The sequence below is a fragment of the Saccopteryx leptura genome, chromosome 3 (genome assembly GCF_036850995.1).
Source record: "Saccopteryx leptura isolate mSacLep1 chromosome 3, mSacLep1_pri_phased_curated, whole genome shotgun sequence".
NCBI classification, from domain to species: domain Eukaryota; kingdom Metazoa; phylum Chordata; class Mammalia; order Chiroptera; family Emballonuridae; genus Saccopteryx; species Saccopteryx leptura.
The window spans coordinates 244,447,765-244,472,905 of record NC_089505.1 but is presented as its reverse complement, the minus strand read 5'-3'; the positions used below and the strand labels follow the sequence as shown (position 1 = coordinate 244,472,905).

Here is a 25,141-nt window from a genome sequence, read left to right as displayed (position 1 = left end):
TCAGTGGCTCAGTTGGTTCGAGTGTGGTGGCCCAGGAGCTGAGGATAGCTCCCTCAGAGCACATCAGCCTCAGACACTAAATATAGCTCAGTTGATTCGAGCATCGAAATCCCAGTTAGCACACACGTGAGTCAGCCTCACTATCTCCTCTCCTCTCTCTCACACACACAAAAAAGCTACAGAATGAATTACCGTGGCTGTTAAAAAAACAGGTTTTTATGACTACCATGGAAAGACATCCAAAATTTATTATGAGGTTAAAAAGCCATTCACAGGATAGTGTACACAGTAGGATCTCATTTGTATTAAATATATATGTATATTACACATAGACGGAACAGGTAGTCAGAGTCCTACACATTTAGATGTTTACTGGAATTTGGAAAGATTTATATCAAACTTATTTCTGGAGAGAGAATTAGGATGGTTTAACTTTATGTAACAATCATGTATTATCAGAGAAAAGCAGAACCATTTTTATTAAGACAAAAACAAAAATACTCTAATGGCAACCAGGAGACTTGGCTTCCATCTTAGCTCAGACTGACACTGGACAAAGTTCTTCGGACTACACCTCCCCACATCCTCTCTCCTGTTTTGTAGGCAACACATGAACACAGTCGCGAGTCATATCATATAAGAGTATAAATTCTAAAAGTACGTAAGTCTCCTTCCAACCTCTGACTTCACTCCCCTCCATAAAGGCAACCACTGTAGCCAGCTTCTCAGGTCCCCGCCAGACAAGGTCTATGGATTTTCAAGCAGACATATATGTCCACCACCACCTTAAACACACACACACGCATTCCGGAATCACATATAAACACAGCCCGAGGCCGTTAAAGGATGATGATTATCAATAAGATGCACATCCTAATATTTGCTTAATTTCATGATATTCTCCATTATTCTGCCTGAGAAGCAGTGCTGTATGGCATATTTTCTTTTAAATCACTGGAGCATTAGAAGAGTTTCACATCCCATAGCGAAGTGTCACAAACTCAGGACTGGGAATTCCTGGATTGGAAAATCAGCCTGTAAATTTAGGTGTAGGCGGCCTCTGATGCTCAGAATCTTAATAAAACATTCCTGCTACCACATTCAACTTCTGGAAGGTTCCCTAGCTTGAGATTCTTTGGTGGTTCTCCACTAACCATAGATCAAGCTTGAACTCTCACTAATATCCAAGGCCGCACGTGCCCGCTCCCCTCCGCCTGAACCAGGCCTCCAATCTTCCCGAATTCAGAACTCCTCCTCTCTTGCCTGTGCCTCCCCACCTTCTCTGTCTCTGGACTTCCCTTTCTTTTGATCACAGGAATTATAAAATCTCTGAATTGGAAGTCTGTCCATAAACATTCACCAAGCAGCTACTGTATGCCACATCCTGGGCAAGCTGCCCAGAAACAGGTGACTTGGTCACGTGTGAGTGCACCTCACAGCTTTTTGGGCCAGGCTGTACTTGGACACTTCCCTAACTGAGGAGTTGGGCAGCTCCCAATAACAGACTGTCAGGCTTTCAGAAGATCCTTCTACTTTTGCTGGGCTCCCACTTATCAATGCTTCTCTAGATGTGTGAAGTCTAGAGCTAAACAGACTCCTCTGTTCTGAGCACTCTATCTCTAGTAATACAGCTGAAGTCTGGGCGAGCCTCATCAGAGCCACACTGGACCTATTCTGAACATCCAACCTGTGAAATCCCCACGTCTTTATCCTAGGGCTCTGGTAACTCAGTCTCAGCACCTCTATACTTGTGCAGGTGCATTTTTTTGAACAGCAGGCCTTACATCAAACCTTGTGAGGTCTTTTTGGATCCTAGAACTCTTACCCATGAAATCTTAATTAACATCAAGTTGCTGTTTCTTGAATGTGACCCATAGGCTCCCTCTGACCAACACAGGTATATATATAATTAACCGAAGGGGACGAGACTGAAGACAGAACCCCAGGACATATCACTGGAGACTTCCCTTTAGCTGCCTTGGCTCCACTGTCCATGTCCTCTTGGGGCCTGACACATACCGAGGGCCTATGCCAGTTCTGGGCTAGCCCAGCCCACCCATCCTTCCAGATCCATCATGCCAGGGTAGCTTGGTAACTGGTAAGTTCATGGGCCATCCAACCCTAGCCTGCCTACTAAAAGGTGAATGACAGTGATGATGAAAACATAAGAAAACAGAACATTCAAAAACAATTTTAAAAATTAAAAAAACAAAACAAAACCAGAATGAATGTCCAAGCAGCTACAGAATCTGGTCACCAGTGTCATCAGGGTATAAGTTCCACTATGGGCAGCCAATTTCAAACCCTTTCTACCAAAGCATTCTTTTGATCACTGAGCAAACACTGAGCACCGACTGTGTGCCAGGCACACAGGAGGCCTGGGGGTTGGTGATGAATAAGATCACTGGGGAGCTCACAGTCTGATGAGGGAGGCAGACTTGGAAATAAAAACAGGCAGTTCCAGGATGGACATAGGCACTCACAGGGTATTGTGTTCTAACCCCAACTGGGGCTACCTGGGAGGGCTTCTTGGAGGAGGTAGTGCCTGAGCCAAGAAACAAAGCCTGGCAGCCAAGGGAAGGCAGAGGGTGGGGCTGAGCTTGTGGGGAAGTGTGGGGAATCCAGGCAAGCAGGGCCGTGTGTGCAAAGGTTTGGAGCCAAGGAAGAAAGGCCGGAGGGAGGTCACAATATTCACTCCAGCTATGATGAGGTATGAGCAGGAGCAAGATCAGGAGTCAAAGGAAAGGACTCCTAGGCCTCCAGAGGAACCTTAAGATTGTGGATGCCACATTATCATTGACCTGTGTGGAGGGAGTCGTAAGTCACAAGACCAGGACACAGCAGACACGGGGGTACCCTGCAGTCTTCTAATCACAGGGAAGGAGGGATGGGAGAGGAGCAGTCCTGGGACTGACCCCTGGGCCTCAGGCACACTGCCATAGCCCCTTCCAGATAAGGCGAGCACGGTGAATCGAGCACCTGAGGCAGGAACAGTGAAGTGGACGCGGGAATCAATGACACCAAGACTCCCATGGCCTTGGTCCCGGGGGGCCTGGAAATGGGGGCAGACACAGACACACTAGTATGAGAGAACAGAGGACCTTCCCCCAAAGGCTGCCCAGACATCCTGAGGAATGGACTTACTGCTGAGTACAGAGATTTTATTTTCATGGTGATGAAATAAGCTGTGACATTTAACATAAGGGACTGCCATAGACAGCACAGGAAAAAGTCATTTCTCGGCAAAGGGATGATGAGGCTGGCATTTCCGGTCCACACAAAAAACGTTATTCCCTGTGCAAGGAGTTAGCTGGCTGGTGCTAAGGCTCAGGCCTCCCCCATCAGGAGCTCAGGGCCCACATGGGCGTCTTTCTGAGCACATGACACTGCTGGTCCCCTGCTCTGTGTGGATTCAACAGGCAGCCTCAGGGTGACCTTCAGAGCTTCCTGCCCCGCCCCCTACACACAAATACACAGATCTTGGGTACAGAGCCTTGCTGGCCAGGAGACACCTGAGGTCTCTACCTCTCAGCTCCAGGCTAAAGCTCCTCCACCTGCCCATTGCTAACAAGGTGTATCTACTTCTCTAGACAGTGCTCCATCAGGACACCTGGAACGCCCTCCTGCTGGCCCCTCCTCCAGCCCACCCCACGGCCTCACGTGAGGACTGTTTGTGGGACCTGCCTCCGCAGGAACTGACTCTGCTTACAGAGACTAGTGGCTGGACCTGGAGGTTTGTATTTTTCCGATGCCTCCTCAATTGACCTTTAATTACACTGTTTGCCCAGCTCCTCAAACCATTAACTTCCACCTCACAGCAACCGCACATCAATTAATGGAGGGCCTGCTCCAAGCTCAGCTCCTGAACACAATTAAGCGTGACAGACCACAAATAAGAAAGAACTAGAGAATTAATTAAGGTCTAAACAAATTAATTACCAGTCCCCAATCGATTCTGATGCCAGCAAACGCCGTCTTTCCTAACATGTCCATGTATAAATAGAAACTGAGATCTCCCACATGATTGCTGTTCTGGACCGGGGCACAGCAAAGCTCTGAAACCACCTTCAGGGAGAGGCTGCACTGAGTGTCCTTGGGGCTGCCGCCGGCTCTGCGCGCACACACGCCACACGAACACAACCAGGGCTGAAAAACCAGGGGCGAACCTGGAGGTGCTCTTGGTGAGACACCCAACAGCCTCGGCCACCCCGGACCACATCCCGCAGCTTCTCAGCTAGAGGAGTGAAGAGTTATTCAAGTGGGCTTGAAGTATTAAGTGTGAGGCCTGGGCCTGGGTCTTGGCCACGACAGGATAACTTTCAGTGTCTGAATTTGTTTATTCTTCCGTAAAATGGGATGGCTCCCTCTGCCTTAGGGGCCTCCTAGAGAGAGAATGGAGAGAGCCGAGGGGAATAGAGGCCTGCTGGGGGAAATGAGCATGGTGGAGCCCGGAACACTGGGCTCTGCAAACCTAGGGAAGCCCGAGCGGGAAGGGGCTGAAACAGGGCTTGGTCCCAGGCCAGAGAGGAGTGGTCACGGCAGAACCAGCTGCAAGAACCAGGTGTCCTGTGCCAGAGCTCGCAGGACTCTCTTTCTCTCTCTCTCTTTCTCTCTCTCTCTGGCAGAGAGGTGTCCTCCCATCTCCCAGACCTCAGGCTGGAGCAGGAGCCCAGGAAGGAGCTGTGCAGAGCAGCGGGAAGAAGCACCTGACTCTTGGGAGCTTCCTGGTTCCCCAGAGCCCGAGTTTCCAGCCTGCTCAGAAGGGACAGAGTGGGAATGTGGCCTCTGAGCACAGTGCACACAGTGCAGTTCAGGGCCCTCCCTCACCCTGAAGACTCTCTTGTTTTATTCTCTTAAACACACCAGAACTTAATCTGATCACTTGGCCTGTGCACTCACAGCTCAGTGAGTCCTGTCTCCCATTGGGCCAGGGCTCCAAAGGGGCAAAGAACCCTCTTCAAGGTAAAGCAAGTCCTGAGCAAGATTCTTGGTGGTCTTAACGGTGGTCTGGCCCAGTCTGACCCAGCCTGCCATGGAAAGCAGGGTGAGAGCCTGGTGCAACAGCATGCGGGGGCTTAGAGATGCTTTGTCCTGCCTGAGGCCCCCATGATGAGGTGGAAAGAGGCTGAGTGCACTAGATGGTGGCCCGAGAGCACCTAGGGATTTCTGAGCCCCTGGAGAGTGAGGGGCATGCCTGTTTATCTATTTTTTAACAGAATTTTTTATCTCACCATTTTTAAAATTTGATTTTAGAAAGAGAGGAAGGGAGACAGAGAGAGAAACATTGATTTGTTATTCCACTTTTTATGCATTCACTGGTTGTTTCTTGTGTGTGTCCTGTCTGGGGATTGAACCCGTAACCTTGGTAAATGGAGACAACACTAACTGACTACCTGCATTCCTGTTTATCTTATGTACCACTGTGTCAGCCATGACCAGGGAATTCAGCAAGTACCCATTTGCAGATGGGCCTGGAATGGACGTTTGGAGGTAGAGATGGAAGCTTAAATGTGGAAGGAGAGACTGGAGCAGGGGGGTGGAAGGCAGGCAGGCACACAGCCAGGACTCGGGCAGCAGGCCTGAGGAAGCAACCAGAAAGGGCCTGCTTCTCTAAGGATCCTGGAAAACTGGGACTATCGGGGCTGCAAACCACACTGAGTGCATCCGGAGCAACTGACTAGGGATACGCAGGAACTCAAGACCCCTCAGTGTTGGCTGGACTTGTGAGAGGAGGCTCCCACCCAACAAGAAAGCAGGAGAGGAGTCAGGCTGGAACCCAAAGAGAGAAGGTCAAAGTCTCAGGTGGGTATGGCAGAAAGGGTCAAATCAGAAAGTAGGGGTCCTCCCCCGGAAGGAGCCTCACAGAGGTTAAGACCACCCTCAAGGTCACACAGGAAGCTGGCCAGTACAGCAGGGCTGCAATGGGCCCTGGTTAAGTCCTTGTCTGAAGCTTGGCTCAAGGACAGATTACATCTCAGCTGAGTCCCAGATCCAGTCCAGTGCAGCTGAGAGCGGCCCCCATCCCAGGCTGCACCTAACTCTCCAGCCCAGGACGGGGAGGACTGCAAGAACGGCAGCCATGTTCATTCAATTAGGCCCCTTAACAAAGTCAGATCTAAAGACTTGTTCCATTAATGGCCCACACCAGAAATAGCTGAGAGTTCATTAAAAGTGTGGAGTTGCTATAGCAATTATCTGGGTCAGCTGAGGCTCATAAGCAGGTTGGTCCTGGGAGTTCATTAGCCTCTGGGCCATGGAGGAGGTGGGGCTGCCCAGGAATGATTCCCAGGAGCTTTTCAGGTGCTTCAAAGCACTTTCCTGTGAATGGAATCTGGTCTGTGGTCTCATTTGATCCTTCCACAGCTCTGGAATGTAGGAAGGTAGGTACTGATGCCTCATTTTACAGATGGGGAAGCTGAGCTCTGGAGAACAGGGTCCGGAACATGAACTTGGGTCTGACTACCAGCTCTTCAGACTGAGCCTTGTTCCCAAGGAGGTCATAGGACCCCATACCCTTCCTGGGCTGGCCCCATCCTTGTCCTCTGGCCTCAGATGGGGAGCTCAATGTCATGATTCAAACACTGGCTTATACTTTTCTCTCTGACAGAGACAGAGAGAGATACAGAGATAGGGACAGACAGACAGGAAGGGAGAGAGATGAGAAGCATCAATTTTTCATTGTGGCATCTTAGTTGTTAATTGATTGATTTCTCATATATGCCATGACTGGGGGGGCTACAGCAGACCGAGTGACCCTTTGCTTAAGCCAGCAACCTTGGGTTCAAGCTGGTGAGCTGTGCTCAAACCAGATGAGCCTGCGCTCAAGCCAGCGACCTCGGGGTTTCGAACTTGGGTCCTCTGCATCCCAATCTGATGCTCTATCCACTATGCCACCACCTGGTCAGGCTATACTTCTCTTTTGATTAATCACAAACTGCCTCATGTTTCTTTCGATATTGTTTATTTTTTTTGTAATTTTAAAAAGCTTTCCCCTGTGGTGCCTCCTTCCAAAACAAGGTGTGGGCTGCTTAAGAGGCAGGCTGGGGCCTTGTGGGATCCCCAGGTCCAGGTCGGGACATCTGTTATGAGCTCAGAGACGCCAAGACCAGCAAGAACTCTGCTGAAAACAGGAAAGATGCCTTCCACACATACTTGTGCAATTTCAATTACCTGAATGTGTGGGGGGCTTCTGTAACCCAAAGGGCCCACAATACCCAAGTGCCTGGAATGAGAGACTAGTGGGATCTTTGGACCTTTTTTGTGTCAGGAACCCCTGGGACAATCTGGTGAGGCCTATGCACCCTGCTCCCAAATAATGTCTCTAAATGCATAAAACAAAATACACAGGGTTACAAAGGAATTATATTGAAATAAGTTATCAAAATATTTTTTAAATTGTGATATAGTAATAGATTTGCTTTTTAACTAATGAATTAAAAATGAGACCTACCAGTGGATCAGTTTAGTATAATTTTAATTTAGTATTAATTTTGAACAATATTTGAAGATCTCTGTAACAATTGTAATAGGACATGAAAATATCTGTAACTTCTACTGGTGACAGTTACAGGACCTGTTTGTTACTGTGGTGTGCTGCCTACATTCATAATGGAAGGAAGTATTACATTTTAGTTTAGAGGTTAGTATAAAATTTTCTGCAACCAAGTTCATGAGATCCACTACATTCTATCTACTGACCTTTTCGGGGTCTGGGGTCCCAGGTTAAGAATCCTTGTGTAGAATTTTGGGGACAGAGCTAGTCAGTGAGGCCCCTGTTACTTTTTTTCTATCTATACACATTTTGTTCCAGTTGTCCCTCCAAGAAAGACCCCTACCCCCAAAGCAGCTGTGCAGCTCCCCGAGGGCCACGAAGCCCCACATGTCCATTCACGCACGCACGCACGCATGCACGCAGACGCTCAGCACTGTGTAGGTCTTACCTACAGCGGGGAAGGGCACAAATCTCTGGACGAGAAGGCGGGTGGCCGGGGTGAACTTGTTGGCTTTCTGAACCAGGACATTAAGCCCCACCTTAGAAAGAGAAAACAAAAAAAGTGCCTGGTGCGACAGCTGCCTGTGGGAGGAAGGGGAAGAGCTGAGAGCTAGGGGCACCATCTTCCCTGTAACTGTACCCGGGACCCTAGACTGCAGAGCTCCAGGAGGCTATCCAAAGCACCACTGCCCAGGCATCCCAGTTAACCAGCTCAGAAGAAAGAGAGAGAGGTAAAACATCAGTTACGTTTGCAAACACACGTGCGGCCTCCACGGGGAGGGGAAAAGTGATGGTGGGGCGGTTGCTATTGCAAATAAATGCAGCGTAGGACCCCCTCATTCCCACCCCAACCTCTACGTACTACCTTTCCGAGGCTCCACTTCTGGCCAGACCACAAAGACTTGGGAGAGTGAGATCCACGCACCTGCCCACAGGTGCCTGCAGAGCTAAGGGGGGCAGCTCAGAACAAGACAGGAGTGAGGAGTGGGTGCAGACCCAGCTCCCCTCACCTGGCCCGGGACACCAGAGCCCCTCTCGCTTTGCCTTGGGCTCTCCCCACTCCAGTTCATCCCCACGCTGTCTTTTGATTTTCTAGAACACAGGTCCAATCACATTCACCACCACCAACTCCTCCCATGATATGTGTGAGAAGGTACAATCTCCAGTGTGCAGTGGTCCATAACCTCAATTCCCCATTCCCCCAACAACCCATGTTCTCCTTCTGTGAGTCCAGTTTACACTTACACAATGCTACATTAGCTTTCTGGCCTTGGGGCCTTTGCCCATGTTGGCCCCTATGCGAAGGATGTTTTCCTTCTTTCCTCTACTCAGTCCACACCTGATCTTTTAAAGCCCACCCCTGAGCTCTACCTCCAGTGTCACTTATTAACAGGGGGAGTCATTTAACCTTTTAGTCATGAAGTCTCTTGACCTTTGCCCCAGTTTCCTTGTCTACAAAAAAGGACAGCATGTGCAGCATCCCAGGACTGGTACAAGAATGGATATAAGTGTTTAGAATAAGAATCCTCAATAAATTAAGCTATATAAGAATGATGTCACCTCTCCTTAGCAGAAAGTGCTTCCCCTGCACATCACAAGTCTCTCCTTCCCAGCACTCGGTACATGGCTCGTGGGTGTGATGTCCTCTACCAGGCTGAGAGGAAGGGCAGAGCCGTGTCTTTTTCATCTTGGTGTGCTTAGCACTTAGGGCAGAGGATGGCATGTAGGACACGCTGAATACACTGTGACTGAAGAATAAACGCATGAGCCAACAAACAGATGAAGGGATGGAGCGATCAACAAAGGCCAGAAGGGCGGCTGCTTGGAGGAGGGGAAGGTGGGGTTAGTCCAGGCAGAGGAAAAGGAGCTTTGGGTGGGGAAAACAGCACAAGCACAGGCACAGAGAGAGAAGAAACAAGATGCATGTGGCCAGACCAGAAGGTGTGCAGAAGCCTCTGCTCTCCGAGCTGAGGTCAGAGCCAGCCCCTGCCCTGTAGATTATTCCTGGTCTACGGGGGCCCAGGGCTGCCTGCTCTGGTCTGGAACACCTCCTGGCACAGCAGACCAACTGCACCCTCAGCCCTGGCTCTGGCTTCAACCTTCTGCACTGTGGGGGAAGATGGAGAGCCTTGGGAAGGCCTCCACGGCTGCTGGGGGTCTGCTGCCGTCAAAGCAGGGCGCAGCAGAAATGGCCGTGACCCAGGAAGACGGGAAGTTCTAACCAGCCAGCCTCTGAGTAGCCCAGGGCTCCACAGAGCCAGACGGCTGCCAGGCAAAAACCCAGCCTGGACTCTTGGGTGCCGGACCTCCATCTGAAGCCTCAAGCTGATGCTCAGAGTCCAATCCTTGCCCTCTCTGCTTGTTCAAGGGAAGGCTGGGTGGCGGGGAGAGGCATGCAGCTTGGACATGTTTTAGTGGTATCGCGGGGAGGGCTGAAGACCTGCCAGCCACACTGGGCCCTGATGCCCTGCTTCAAGGCTGCCGCTGCCACACAAATGACACTCATCAAGTCCAGGTCTCCTCAGCTCTCAGCAGCGAGTGACCTCTATTCTGTGACTCAGAAATGCCCCCCCAACACACACACACACACACACACACACACACACACACACACACACACACACACACAATACCAGGGAACAAGTTCCTACAGAGTGCAGAGAGGGACAGTGTGAAGGGGAATGGGGAGTCAGGCCATGCCTGGCAAGTGAAATATCTTAATTAAACCCCCATTTCAAGACTTTTACATAGGGCATTACCCCCTTATACAGATTCAGAGAAGTTCAGACAGTTCAGAGAGGTTAAGTAACTTTGTCCAAGGATGGACAACTAGTACGAGGAAGGTAAAGCTAGGATTGAACCCATAGGCTGCTAATTCCAAAGCTTTGTTCTTAACCACTGTGCTATTTACTTTACAATTGTCTTCCATCTCAATGAGGAGTGTTTTAATGTCTGACATGCCACTTAAAACTGGCTGTTTGCATAGCAAAACCCTCCCTGAAAAGACCAGCTTGGGGCTGGGGCCCAGGAGTGGACAGGGGAAAGCAGCTCCAGTCAGGGAAGTAGAGCCTCTGAACCCCCTGCCCCCCCTTCTCCCCCACAACTGAAATCAGAAGGTCTGATTTCCCACATTCATTTGGAAAGATGCAGAGAGTGCTTGAGGAGTGGAATGTAGCAGCCCTCCGAGATGCCAGCAGGGAGCCCAGGCTCTTCCCTGGCAGCCTCTTGAGGGCAGGCAGGGCTGGAGTGTGGGTGCAGGGCAAGCAGGAACGGTGGCCTTCGGTTGTGGCAAACACTGGACTTGCCACCGACACTTGAGCCTTTCCCTCTCCGGCTAGGGTGGCAGTCCAGAGTGACTGACCCAGCCTGTCTCCCATACCCAACATGGCAGCCCAACATGGGAGGAGGAAAGGAGAGAAAATGATGCCAGGTCCCAGGTCTCTTCCAGACTCTGCTCCCCCAAAAGCCCACCATAGCCTTCTCAACACCAACAGGGTGAGATTTACTAAGGCACAGACACACACATCTGAGTGCATGGCCTAGGCCCAGGGAAGGGACTGGGACCGGCAAAGTGGGGAGAAGACCACCCACCCACCCAGGATGGGCAGGTGGCAGAAAGGCATGAATACAGAGAAGGCAAGTGGCCTCTCACCCCCTCTCCTTCCATAGCCCCCAACCCAGGCTTTGCTGTCCCAGTAGCTAGGATGGCCTCAGCCAGGAAAAGAACCAGGGTGGGCTGCCTACTGGGGGTTGGGAGCCCGTCTGTTCTGGTTCCTTAGGGGCCCTTTGGCCTGGAACATTTGGTGGAGCCCATTAAAATTAAAAAGCCAAGTGGCTGGTGGCTCTGAATGCCAGCTCATTTTCCCTGGCATGGTGGGTCCTGTTTAAGGGAACCAGCTGGCATCAATGGCACACAACTCATCACGAACAGCAGCTAGCGATCAGAAAAATCTGAGCTAATAATCGAGTTTGGGAAAGATAATGAGATATGGAACAATCACTGCTGAGGGTCCCCTAGGGTCTGTTTTAACAGCCTCCAAATAAGCCACAAAATAGAAATTAACCAAACAGGGGCTCCATTTGGGCGGAGGGGAAAACAAACAGGGTGTGGATTTTGCACAAAAATTCCCACGTGGTCAGCAGACGGGGGGTCCTGGGATAAGCCAGAAACAGGACATCAGCAAAGGCCTGAGGAAGCAGTGGGCCTTCTCTGGCCACTTCTCTCCAAGCTCTGGCTCCCAGACTGGTGAATATGCCACAGCAGCAGAGGGAGAGGGGGGAGTCTGGCTTCCTGACAGTTCCCCACAGTGGGGATAAGTGCTGACCCACCAAGAACTGGAGTGGCGTGGGACTTCCATGACACAGGGCCCTCAATGTCATGCGCTATGTTGCTGAGAACTGTCTCCTTACGTATCAGTGACTTGCTCAGGCCAACAGCAGCCTAATTTCTGCAAAGCCAGCAAGGCGACACCAGTGGGGCTTGAGCAATGCATGCAGCGCCCTCTTACCCAGGCTGTGTCCTCTCTTCCAGCCCAGCCACCAACCCCTGCAGACGCCCCTATTCCGAGGGGCTTCAGGCATTCCACCTTACCCCTAATGACGATTATCTTACTTTTCCTCACCCACACATAGCTCCTCTCCCATTCCCAGCTCACCCCTCCTGCTGGACGCCTCGGAGTCTCCCCCAAGAGGAACCTCTGCCACCCCACACCCAGCCCGTCCTGCAGAGCTACCAGTTCCATTTCCTGGATACCCTGCGCGGGGCTGCTCCTCCCTGCTCTCACCACACTGCTCAAGCCCCAGACTCTTCTCCCCAGGGACGGCCCACTCCTAACCCAGCTCCCTGCTTCCACTCCTGCTCCACTCCAATCCCCTCTTCACACAGCAGCCAGAGTGATCTCCTAACGGTGGATACGGCTTGTGTTAGCCTGTCCATGGCTTCTCACCGCACTTAACAGATGTGCTCGGCCTTGTGTGACCGTGCCTGCCAGACTCCAGCCACCTCACCATCGCCCCTGCTCCTCTGATGAGCCGATTTCTCTTTTTCTCCACTCCTTCCTCCTTGCCCAACCCCATCTCTCTCCCCCAGGGCCTCCAAGCGGTCCCTCCCTTGGCCTTCTCACTTTTTCAGCTTGAATGTCGGGCCCTCAGAGAGGCCCCTGTCACTCGGGCTCCCCTGGATGGCCTCTCAGAATCTGGACCACCTCCTTCCATGCAACTATCACGCTCTCTAAGTATATATTTACTTACCTTCTTACATGATGGCAATCAAAGTAACACATGAATATGATTTAAAAACTGACTTTCAAAGAAATGTTTTTACCTATGGACTCTTTACTAAATAAACATCTATCCCTCCTAATAGGCCCGACACACTGGGCTCAGGGCCTCTGCCTCTCTCTCTTTCCTCACCGAATTCCTGGTGCTTGGTGAAATGAGTAGGTGCTTAATAAATGTTCCTAGAATAAATCAAGTGAATGATTTATAAAACAGGAGGGAAAAAACAAAGCACCACAAGGAGTCTTGCCTTGTGCAGTCGCTGCTCCACCAGTGCTAGATGCTGCACACGTGGGCCTAGGTCCTGCCGAGTGGATGGGCCATCCATGGTGGCCCGATCCATAACGGGGCTTCTGAGAAAGGGGGTGCCTGACTGAGCCCTGGAGGGTGAGTAGGAGACAGCCAGGTTAGAAGGAAGGGTTCAGGTTCAGCAAATAAGCCACTCAGTCACAGCTTCAGAGCTGGCTCTGTGGACTGCACTGGTGCTTGCCATAAGGGGGTCAGTGGAGAAGGGGACATCCCTGAAAGTATAATGGCACGAGGTCAGAATCTAGATCACTCTTGAGTGGTAGAAAATAATGTACCCAAATGGTCAGGAGTTTGTGTAGGTCCAGAGGGGAAGGACTGGGGCAGGTCAAGGAAACTTTGAGGTATCAAAACTTCCCACCAGAGGGCGCTCACTGTAGAATAAACTTGGTAACTAAGTGTCCCATTACCCTCTAATTTTCCTGCAACCCCAGACAGCCTGTTGTTTGGCAAAGGCTCACTGAGAGCAAAGAGCCAAAGTGGCTGGAACAGTCATGCACAGGTTAAAACACCAGCCAGCTCTGGCTGTGACTGAGTGGCTTATTTGCTAGCTACACTGAACCATAACCCACAGAGACCAGCGGGCCGCCTGCTGGGAAACCAATTACACTAGACCCCATCCACGGAGGAGAGAACAACAACTTGTCCTCCCTAGAATCTATACAGAGCTGACATTCATGCCAGACTCACCACTGCCAGCAGTGCCATCTATAGCCTCTGGAACACTTCAGAGTATGCCACAGGGTTCACGCAATGCTTCCAACTCAGAAGCCTATCCCAGTGACAGTAGCAAGACAATAGTCTGGTCCAGGGTTCTCAGGCTATTGGCTCCTTCCTCCATCAAGCCCAGAGAAGAACAGCAGGGCCTGAGGTAAACCCTAGATGACAGAGCATACCCTGAGGTACACCCTTAGACTACAGAGAACACCCCAAGGTACATCCCTGACCGTGGAGAACACCCTGAGGTATACTCCGGACCATAGACAACACCCTAAAGTACACCCTCAATCACACAGAACACCCTTAGGTACATCCCAGACCTCAGAGAACACCCTGAGGTGCACCCTGGACCACAGAGCCAGCTAGGTGCAAATACAAAGGTGAGCTATAACCCTGTTATAGCTAGAGTCTCTCAAATATTTTCTTCTAATCCCCACTGTTCTTGGGGTACCTGGGGGACATGGTTAACAGTTCCTTCAACCTGGACGCTGAGAATACTGGTTGGCTTTCTAGCCTCCTTATGCCACAGGGGGAGCAGGAAGCAAAGAGCTCTGTGTTAGAAGAATAGTGTGTGACTAAGCCTATGTTTGAATCCCAGCTCTGCCACTGTGTCTCAGTTTCCTCATCTGTAAAATGGAGACAAACAGCTAAATGGTACCTGGCATTCCAAAAGAGTTAGCCATTATGATTATTTGCCTGTGTGACTGTCATGGGACATGGAGTAAGCAGTGGGAACTGGGAGTAGGAGGGGTTCGACCCAGGGATCCCCGGACACTTCCTTATACTCTAGTGTCTAGTACTAAAGGTTAACAGACATCACTACATCCTATACAAAAGGATGCCCAGGGCCCAGGCCCTTCAAGAACAGAGGTCAGTGTTGCCCCCAGAGCGGAAGTCCTCAACCAGCTAAGACCTGGCTGAAGGCAAGGGTTTGCGGGTCAGGCAGGAAGCATCTCTCATGGGCTGGCTCCAACAGCCAGCTCCTGACTTCACTTGAGCTCTGAGCCTTCCTCTCCAGCCCCAGGTCCATTCTCATCCCAGACCCTGTGTCCATGAAGGTGGTCCATCTTCCAGGCCTGCCAACCCCCCATGACCTCTCCAGCCCCCGCTGCCTATACCCCTGCAGCACCATGGTCCCTGAGCCCAGGCAGTGTTTCTGGCATGGCTGTACAGGGTTCCACGAGCAGCCCCTGCTCCTCCCCCTGCTCCTCATCACCTCCTTGCCATCACTCTGCACACACTAACCACATTCACTTTCTGACATCTGGGATCTGTCCCGTTCTCCTCCTGCGTGCCCTTCTGTGCTGTGCCCTCTACACGGAACATACTGCCCTGCCTTTGCCTCACTCTGGTCTGTCCTATGCAAATCAGGGGCCCCATCCCTGGGTGCCACCACACCCAAGGGTTGTAACAGAGTATCCCAGCTTCCCCTCACAGCATCTGGAAGGACACACCAGTCTGTGCATCTGCATCAGTGTCTCCAAGGTGCTCCGCACATACGCACCCTTCAGGGAGTGAACAGGACACCCACTTGCAGCCAGGGTTCGGAGGAGCTGACCACAGGAGTGCTCAACACCAACTCCTGAACTAACACGCAGCGAGGACTGATGGAGGCTCCCTTTGTTAAAAGGCAGCAAACTGTTAGATCTCAAAAATAACCTAAGATGAATTTTTTTTTATTCTTGAGCAAGAAGCCAGACACTGCCAATTCTATTTAGAGGGTTCACCAAAAGGCTGCTACCCCACCCTGGGGGTCCTGCAACCAGTGTGGGACTTCATTTCCGGGGCAAGCCAACTGGGGGTCCCCAACTCTGGGGGTTGCTGGCCAAGGCCATGGGCTCTAGTGAGAGGGGAAAAGGGCCCTGCAGGGTTGAGAGGAGCCTGGGCTACCGGAGCCTAGCCTCCACTCCAGCTTGTCCTCGGTCCCTGGGACCTGCCACTGGCCTGTCAGCACCCCCATCCACGCTGCCTGCTTGTAGGGACTCGTTTTAATTAATGCCAGAGCTGGGCCCACCACTGGGCCCTGACACTTGTTTGCAGGTCATCTCCTCCTAACAGGCTCGCCCTGGGAGGGGATTTGTCACTAATTGAAGCAGAGATCAGTTAATGAGGCTGCGGGGCCCGGGGTTCCAAAGAACGAGGGAAAGGAAAATAAAATAAAGCCTCTTTCTTCGGACGTTTGTGATTTACACACACAAAAGAAAAGCAAGCAAGCAAGCTGCAGATTTTCCAAGTCAGAAACTCCACTCCATCTGCCGGAGTTAGATCCTCACTGTGAAGACGGCAGGCAGAGGGACGCCACCACCGCTGGGGCTCGTGGATCAGAGCGCAGAAGGGCCTCCCGAGGCCGCCAATCAATCGCAACCTAATTAACAAGTATTTATGGAGCACTGCTCCATGCCCCCCTCAGTGGGGGAGAAGACACAGGGCCTGTCCCTGGGTAACTAGTAATCCACTGGAACAATGAGAGGGCAGGACACGGGGTACAACTGAGTGCTTGCGAAGGACAGAAGTTTCTAGAACTTATGGCAGGGCCAGAACAGTGTGGGTTGGCCTGGTCAGGGAAAACCTCTTCAGGACTCTGCAGCTAGGCAGGGAGGAGTGAGGAGGCCATCCCCAGCACAGGAACAGCCCCCGGGGGCCATGACAGCCCAGTGTGAGGTCCCCAGTCCCTAGGGGTGGGACCCGGGCTCCGAGAGCCAGGAAGGACTGCGAACCTCCAGTAACCTTGCTCAGCTTTGGGCCTCAGAATCTCCTCCCCACATCTTGGCTAGCTTTGCTCCAAGCAAGCAGCTGGGAAAGAATGACTGAGGGCCTCTTGGGTGAGAAGCAAGGGCTGTGAGTGCAGAGCCTGGGGCCCCTGACCTGCAGGAGGAAAGTCCCGCCAGGACAGTGACCCCCTTCGCTCGAGCCCTTCCCAGTCACAGCCACTAGTGTTCCCCCATGTGGCTTCTCCTCCCAGCTCCCAACCCCCCGCACCTTTAAATCTCAAAGAAGGAAAGTGGGATTTTCAAGCTGCTAAACTAGGCTGAGACTTCAGCTCCTCTTCTCATAAGGGAAGAGGAGGTGACATCGGAAAGGAAGAAGTAACGGAGCCCTTTCCAGTCTCTTCCAGGAGCCACTGACCTTGGCAGGCAACCCGGCAGAATCAAGGACCCCCAGATGTGTGATCCCAACCAAGTGAAGTCTCACGCTAAGTTGCAGGAGCATCTGGGTGGGGTTGGCAGTCTCGGGCCAGCCATTCAGACAGACTTAGTAACGCCTGGCTGGCTTCTTGCTGAGGATGAGCCGTAAGGATTCAGGGAAGGAGACGATCTTGGTCATGAAATGAGGACGCTCCCTCCCCAACAGCTATTTGGGGATGATCTGGTCTACGTGGGAGTAGAGTAAATGAGGCCATTCAGAACAACCCCAACCCCCCTTTAGAAGAACAGTGAAGTCAATGACGGTGTGTGGTACAAAGGGTTAATATTTTTTTTAATGTTTATTTTATTGATTCTAGAGAGAGGAAGGGGGAGAGCAAGAGAGAGACAGGAACATCTGTTCCTGCATGTGCCCTGACCAGGGATCAAACAGGCAACCTCTGTGCTTCAGGAAGATGCTCTAACAAACTGAGCTATTGGGCCAGAGCGTAAACGGTTAGTACCCTTTAATGAACAATTATTATATTTAATGACATGGGAAAGGTGAGGAAAGTGGATTTCACAAAAATATTATTATATGTGAATGTTTTTAATTTGAATTTTCTAATTCTTTCCTTAGAAGTTGCATATATTTATTGTGTAATGAGTAAAATAACAAAGTTGTGAAGTGATGCTTGCCTCTGGAGTCAGCAATAGGAAACACCCAGAGAGAGTACCAGACAGAGGAGCAAGGGTGGGCCACGGGGGAGACGAGTGCAGCCAAGGTCCTGCAGCCTGAGCTTCCGTTCTGGCTCGGGCCTAGGCCCCTTGCTGTGCCACCCGCCCTTGTCACTCACCTAGGCTCCATCCCTATGCTAACACAGTCTACAAACCTCCCCTACTTAGGATAGCTGCTCTGTTATCAAAGTTCTGTGGGACTCAAAGTGAGCCTATCTCCCCTGTCTTGAGGAGCTTAAAGGTCTCCAGAAGGCCCTGGACATGTGGCCAAGGCTACTGAGAGGAGACAGCAGTGCTTCAGGAGCTCGGACACAGAGCAAAAGGGAGCTGGCATTTGGGCCAACCTTATGAATCACTCCAGAGCCCCCAGCCTCTTGCATTAGCTGTGCTACCGAGTGTGGGGACCAGCTCCTCTGAAAAGAGTGCAGGCAAGCACAGGGCCCCCTAGGGACAAACATACTGCCCTCGGCTGGAGCGGGCAGCCCTTCCCACCACCCACAGGCACCACCTCCCCTCCTGCCTGCTCTCTGAAACCCAATTCACCAGTCTATGCTCTCACCAGAGCCCTGACCAGGCAGCTCAGTTGGTTAGAATGTTGTCCCAAAACACCAAGGTTGCAGGTTCGATCCCTGGTCAGGGCATATATGGGAAGAAAGCAATGAATGTACAACTAATTGGAACAGCAAATGAATGTTTCTCTCTCTCTCTCTCTCTTTCTTTCTCTCTCTCTCTCTCCTGCTCTCCCTTCCTCTCTCTGTTTCTCTAAAAGCAATAAATAAAAAAATAAAGCATTACCAGGATCTACTCTCCTCTCTGCCTAGAAAGCCCACCCTGACGGCCCACCCACAGACCTGTCTCCCACACTCCTTGTCCAGGTCTGACCCTCAGAAAGGGTCTGGCCCAAAATGCTGGGCGGGGCAGGCACAGAGCAAGACTGAGAAGGCGGGAGTGGCGGCTGCTTACTCACAGCGATGGAGACAGCACTGATGACAGCCCCCAGGTAGCCCTGAATGAACTTGGATGCAGGTGAAGGCTGGAAGACAGAGGCAGAATTTCAGGCCCACTGGTTGCCCAAAGCTCCCACACTGTACCCTTTCCAAGAGCCCCAGCCAGCACGGGGCATTCCTCTCTCCCAGACGGCAGGGTCAGGTGAGAAAAAAGAGGTCCCTCTGGACACCAAAGGGACCTCCCTCAGCACAGTTCTAAATATGGGAACATGAGGCAGCAAAGTCCAGGGAGATGCTGAAGGGCCCACTGCACTCTGCCCTGTTCTGAGGTCACTGGTGGACACTGCTGGCTGGCAGTAGAGAACCGTCAGGGCCAAATGGGTCATTTATGGCGGGCCAGCAGACCTGATTTAGGAAGACCGCATGTTGCGAGTGACTGTTTGGCACCTGGAGCACTTCCTAGCCGGAGATGGCAGTGTCGGGGCTGGCTGCGGCCTGGCTGGCTCTCACGGGCCTTGTCAACCCAGATAGCACCTGTGCCTCCATGCCAACAGATGGCAGTTACTCGATATTTCTATGGAAAAATGCATCCCCAGGTATGCTGTAGAAAATTAAGTAAGAGCTGAGGGTCTTGCCTCTACACACCATAATGGCAACCTTGGAGATGTTTGGTTTAAGGTAAACAGGAGCCAAACAAGCAGAGATGTATGTGTGAAACATGTATTAGGCACGGGCCAAAGGTTTAGATGGGGGTGGTGTCCTCAGACTATTAGGCCCTGAAGTATTACCACCCCCAGGCCAGCCCTCAAGGTTAGAAAATGCCCAGACCCTTTCTGACCCGAACTGATAGCCCCCAAGGGGATCCAGACTCCTCCTCACCTCTTCCTGCCTTTAGACCAAAGAGCCAGAGCATTGACAGGGAAGAGGCAGCGTTGCCGGTGAAGACGTGGCCCGGCCCTTTCCTGGACAACAGAAGGGTGACCAGACCTCCGGGGTAAGTTTGCCCCAGGAGGGCAGGGGCTGGGCAGGAAGTGTCGGTCTTCTCCGACCCAACACTCCTAAGAGCAGCCTTTCAGCTCGGCCACCAACAGTGTGGCGGCCCTGAGGCAGCTTCCAGGAAAGTTTGGAGAAAGCTTTCAAGAAATCCAATTCCCACGTGGCTGATGCTGTCCTGATCCAATATCGGGTCTAAGGGCTGCCTGCAGGGAATTCTGAAGCCAGTGGGGCTCATCCCTTCCAACACCCCCACCACACTCCCATTTTATGGGCTTCACGTCATGTGAACAGTCCCAGCAGGGCCCCTCCTGAGGGGTGGGGATTTAAATAAGGTGCCTACAGAGTGGCATGATGCACTGTACGGCAGATAAAGGTCACCCAGCCTGAAACCCACCACCGGGTGGCAGTCTGTGGCACTCACCTTGGTAGCATTGCGGTTTGCATAGTTGACACAAGCATTGTGGCTCTGATTCAGCCACTGAAAGGCAAGAGGAGAGAGAAGTCAGGGAAAGTGTGTTCACCTCCCTGGAAGCCAGGCCTGAGCCCCAGGAGGCCAGACACCCTCAGAAAGACCTGAGTCACTAGCTCATGGTGGGTCTGTCCATCCCACTATTAGCATGACCAACTGCCTAGTTTGCCCAGGGCTATGCCAGTTAGCACTGCATGTCCCCAGTCCTGGGAAACCCCTCAGCTTCTGGCAAACCAGAACACTGGTTCTGCCCACCACACTAGTCCATGCTAATCCAGAGGCTACCTCTTCCAAAATTGTATCTCCAAACGGGTTCCCCTGCCTTTGCCACATCAGTCTTATTACATAATTACTGGACAGAGGTGGACACTTAGGCCCCTGGAATGCCTGATAGCCCTGAAGCTCTTTATAAAATATCCCCACCCAGTGTCCTGCACCACCTGCACCACCAACACGGGCACTGCTGGGGTTCTGCTCAGGGAAGATGGGCATTTTCTCCCGAAGACAGATGAGTTCTCCCTCTGTCCGCTCTTTCTCTGTAGACACACATACATGCAGCTGCAACTACCGCCAGCCTCAACCAGACTCTCTTCAGGAGCGAGGACCAGGATCTGCTCCTTGTTCACCTCACTGCCTTGGGGTTGGGGTGGATTTACCTTCCCCACAAATTTGGATGAGGCTGATAGCAAAGAGATGGTGGGCCTTGGGGTCACTGACCCTGGGACAAGCAGCCAGAGACAGACTGGGTGGCCACCAACAAGCCATCCAGCTCAGGGCAGCAGCCCAGCCCTCATCACCTCCATGCAAAGGTTAACGTGGCACGAAGGCCTGAGGCGTGGGGCTTCCCCCAGGAGCGTCTGGGTAGCTCTGGGTTATGAAGTGGGGTGATCCTCCCCGAAGGGCACGGATGGGAGAGAAGACACTGAGGCAGGGAGTTCTAACCAGTACCTGCTGGGCCCGCCCTCAGCAGCCTGTTTGCCGGGAGACTGTTACCTGCCAGAAGACAGTGGATGCCAGGGTCTGGTTGGGCAAAAGAAGACCGACCACCTGAGAGAGAGAGGAGAGAAAGGCTGAAAAGGGCAAAAAAAAAAATTAAACAGCCACAAATAAGAGCAAGCTGAATCTATACAAACTGATACGGATCATGTGTACACACAGACTGCTGCCCATAGTGAGACTGTGTATGATAAAAACCCCAAAAAAAACCAAGTTGCAGAACTGTATTATAGCATAAGGCCACTTTTTAAAGAAAAACATCTTATATAAAACCATACACATACATATCCCCCAAGAATGAAAAAGAAATCAATCTGTAGTGCAGCATGCATCAGGTTACATAGAACTTTCTCACATTCTTCTTAAGTATTTGTTCTGTTTTGTTTTGTTTTTGACAGAGACACAGAGAGAGAGAAACAGTGAGAGGGGCAGACAGGAAGGGAGAGAGATGAGAAGCATCAATTCTTCGTTGCAGCTCCTTAGTTCATTCATTGATTGCTTTCTCATATGTGCCTTGACTGAGGAGGGGGGGCTACAGCAGAGCAAGTGACCCCTTGCTTAAGCCAGTGACCTTGGGCTCAAGTCAGCAACCCCGCACTCAAGCTGGTGAGCCCGCACTCAAGCAGGCAACTTTGGGGTTTCGAACCTGGGTCTTCTGTGTCCCAATCCGATGCTCTATCCACTGTGCCATCACCTGGTCAGGCTCTTTTTGACAGCTGAGGTGCATTATTCCCACAAGTGGTGGGGAGGGGAACAACACGACAAACAAGCAAACTAAAGAAGCACCTTCTCTTCTACTCCATGAACCGGCTCCTTCACACTCCAGCCATCCAACACGATTTTTGTGAAGATTAAATAAAAAATACCTCAAAGGCCTTAAGTACTTTACAAATATAAGTTGGGGAAATTTATATCTGTTATTGCACCATGTTTAAGCTATTGAATAAAACATGGATGTCTAAGAAATATTTGTTGAATGAATGAATGAATAAGCCGATACACCCATATAGCTAAGCTTGACTACATATGTGTGGATCCATTATTCCCAAAACCTAAATATCACCTAAGACCTAGCTCTGACTTTGTTTTTTGTGTAAAGTCAAGATTAAGTGTCTGATTTTAACATCAGCCAAACCTTGGACTTCAGGGACCCATGTGTGTCTCAAGTTTACCTTTTGAATGCTTACGTGCAAAATAACATCTACCAAGTACCACTGCATATGGGGAAAAAATGTGCACAACCATCCACATATTGACTTATTTATTATTCCTGTAGATAAAATGGCTCTTTGGCAAGAGTTTCTGTAAGGAGCAAGTATAAACATTCAATTCTATGCAGTAAATCAAATTCTAGACATCCTCAGCAATATTACTAAATCATGTTTTAAAGATTAAAATGTTTTTAAAACAGTGAATATGCACACACATTTATATTTATTGGCCCATATCCGTTTGAATAAAATTATATAATTTTATAACGCCATTCCATAGCTCCCATGAGGAACTATGAGATTTTTCTCTCCCAAAATGAGAGACTCTGTTTTTCTTTGCAATGACAGTTCAGGGTACTGGGGTGGGAATCAGGAGACCTTGGTTTTCAGCCTCAGCTCTGTCCCTGTGTGATATCTAGCTGACGATGATATCTAGCTTTCTTACCTGCACAGTAAAGTGGTTAACCTTGGAGGTCTCTACTCAGTATAAATTCTATTCTTAGGTTCCAAGTATCCTGGGGATCACTGGACCACCTTTTAGTGGAGCTGCCAGTCAGGAGCCAGACCATAGAGAGGAAGCTGAGCCTAGAGAGGCCTGAAGCCGGGGACAACGTGAGCCAGCGAGTATGTGTGTGCGCGCACATGCACATGCATATGAGTACACAGGTGCATGTGTGATTGCCTCCCAAAGCCTGAGGAAATGAAAGTAGTTCACTGTTGAAAGCATATCATCCCCTCTAATCTGTTGGTTTACATAACATGGGTGTGTTATGAACGACACTGTCTTTTCCCCCTTGTTCCCCATTGCACTGCCTGAACTGTGCTTGGGCCACCAGGAGCATGGTAAGATGCAGCCCCTTGGAACTCACTATATCTACCAAACAGCTGTTGTCCAGGACCTTCACAGCTCATCACATCACAGGGTCCCCTTATGAATCAGAAATTGGACTTCTGAGACTCTGGTTTGCACCAGTCTTACAGATACTGGGCATTTAACTGTGTTCTCTTTGCACTGACTGTGGAGGCCAGATCTCCGTGACCCACATCTGCCAAGTGTATACATCCTCATGGCACGTAATTTGTGTCCAAATTTCACTCCAGACTTTACCTTATCCTCCCTTCCCTAAATTTCCTTTTGTCTCATTTTCATCTTCATTTGTTTATCTTATGCATGCATTTTAAAAAATATAATTATCGAGTCTTTTCCAAAATAAACCACAGCCCTGAACTAAACCAAACTGGTACCCAGGCTCTGCACTACACACACTCGTGGCTTGTCACCAGTGGGTTTCTCACCTTGCTGCCAACTCTAACCAGTGTCCTGTCCCAGCCTCCAGTCCTAATATGAGCCTGATGTCCATGCACCTCTGTTCCTTATGCTTTATTTTATTTTATTTTATTTTATTTTAGGCGGGGAGAGAGAAGGGCAGCGGAAGGAGCAGGAAGCATCAACTCCCATATGCCTATGCCTGACCAGGGAAGCCCAGGGCCCTGAACTGGTGACCTCAGTGTTCCAGGATGATGCTCCATCCACTGCACCACCGCAGGTCAGGCTTTATGCTTTCTTAAAGAGAATGACTGGTTGACTTTGCTAAGCATTTCTCCTTATGCCACTTAGCATGATCCTTATTATAACTCTGGGCCTCAGACAAAATCCAGATTACTTTCTATATTTTGGAAATGCGATAACTGAAGTTTAGAGACATTTGTTGATCTGCCCAGGGCTTCATAGCAAGCAGAAAAGGAGTCAGATCTCCTGATTCCTGGCTCAGGAGCTCTGTCTCTCTGAGTTTAGGGGCACCTTCTCTGGTTCATCCCCTTGAGCATAAAGGAAGAATCAGACTCCATGCCCATTTCAAGCAGCACCTGTGCACCAAGTTCCCTGCTGCTCCCAGTGGGGAATATCAGAGGAAAGGAATACAGGGTATCTGACCACAATGAACGACAGCAAACAGGAGAATGTATGAGAAAACCCTTTATAACACCTGGGCAGGAAAATGGCAAGATGGTTTAATCAGGAACTTGGGTGTCTATAAAGTTGATAAGTAATAACATCCAAACAGGAGTCCAGGCAGGGAGAGGCAGGTGTGCTCTGGCCATCCACCAAAGGAGGAAGTAAGATGGTGCTGAGGTGGACACGTGTGTGTGTTAGCTCACGGGAGCAAGAACAGCTAGCTGAGAGTCTGACCTCACTGAGGAGGAGGTTGGGGAATCAACAGACTGGAGCCCAGAAAGGTAAGATTAGGAGGTAGCAGAACACCACACTGCGTTGACCGAACAGGCCGAAGGGAGCCGTGTGAGCTGAGGCAAAGGAAGTGGGGACCCCACTTTCCAGGTCCTCAAGTCAGGCTGGCGGGGCCAGGAGCACGTGGCGCCAGCCCCATTCCCTATTAGGCAACACGCAGCACCATCTGCACAATCCCAGGAGCAAGAGCAGATATTTTATAACTTCCTTTTTTCTTTTTAAGTCTAAATTAAAAATAAATGTTCCTTCAGCTCTCAGATGTGTATCTCTGGTACAACCTGCCCACATTCCCTCACGCTGCCCTTTCCAGAACATGGCAGGGGAAAGGAGAAAAGAGATGGAGAGAGAGAGGAAGCCAGTCCACCCGGCTTCAATGCCAGTGGATTGCACCTCTTCCAAGAGGGAAACGCTTCAGGCGTGGCCGCGCAGATGGGTGGAGAGAGCCCAGAATGCGGCTGGTACCCGGGAAAGTAGAAAGCAAGCCAACAGCCAGAATTCCAGCCCAGCCTCCACCCTCTCATGCTGCAGGACCTTGGCCAAATCGCACAGCCCATCTTTGCTCTCATTTATAGTTCATAATGTGGCTGGGGTCCCCTCCACAGCTCCCACCCCCTGGAAGCTG

General features: G+C 50.8%; 1 protein-coding gene across 5 annotated transcripts in view; it reads right to left on the bottom strand.

Annotated features, from left to right (window-relative positions):
• The window catches only part of SFXN5 (sideroflexin 5), a 120,098-nt gene that overhangs the window by 37,436 nt on the left and 57,521 nt on the right, over positions 1–25,141 (bottom strand). For all 5 annotated transcript variants that reach the window (XM_066377999.1, XM_066377996.1, XM_066377995.1 and 2 more), the window contains 4 exons: positions 21,061–21,114; positions 20,020–20,076; positions 18,623–18,688; positions 7,941–8,031 (listed from right to left, as the gene is read on the bottom strand). In XM_066377999.1, coding sequence (XP_066234096.1) covers positions 7,941–8,031; positions 18,623–18,688; positions 20,020–20,076; positions 21,061–21,114 — 268 coding nt within the window. The remainder of the gene's footprint in view (positions 1–7,940; positions 8,032–18,622; positions 18,689–20,019; positions 20,077–21,060; positions 21,115–25,141) is intronic.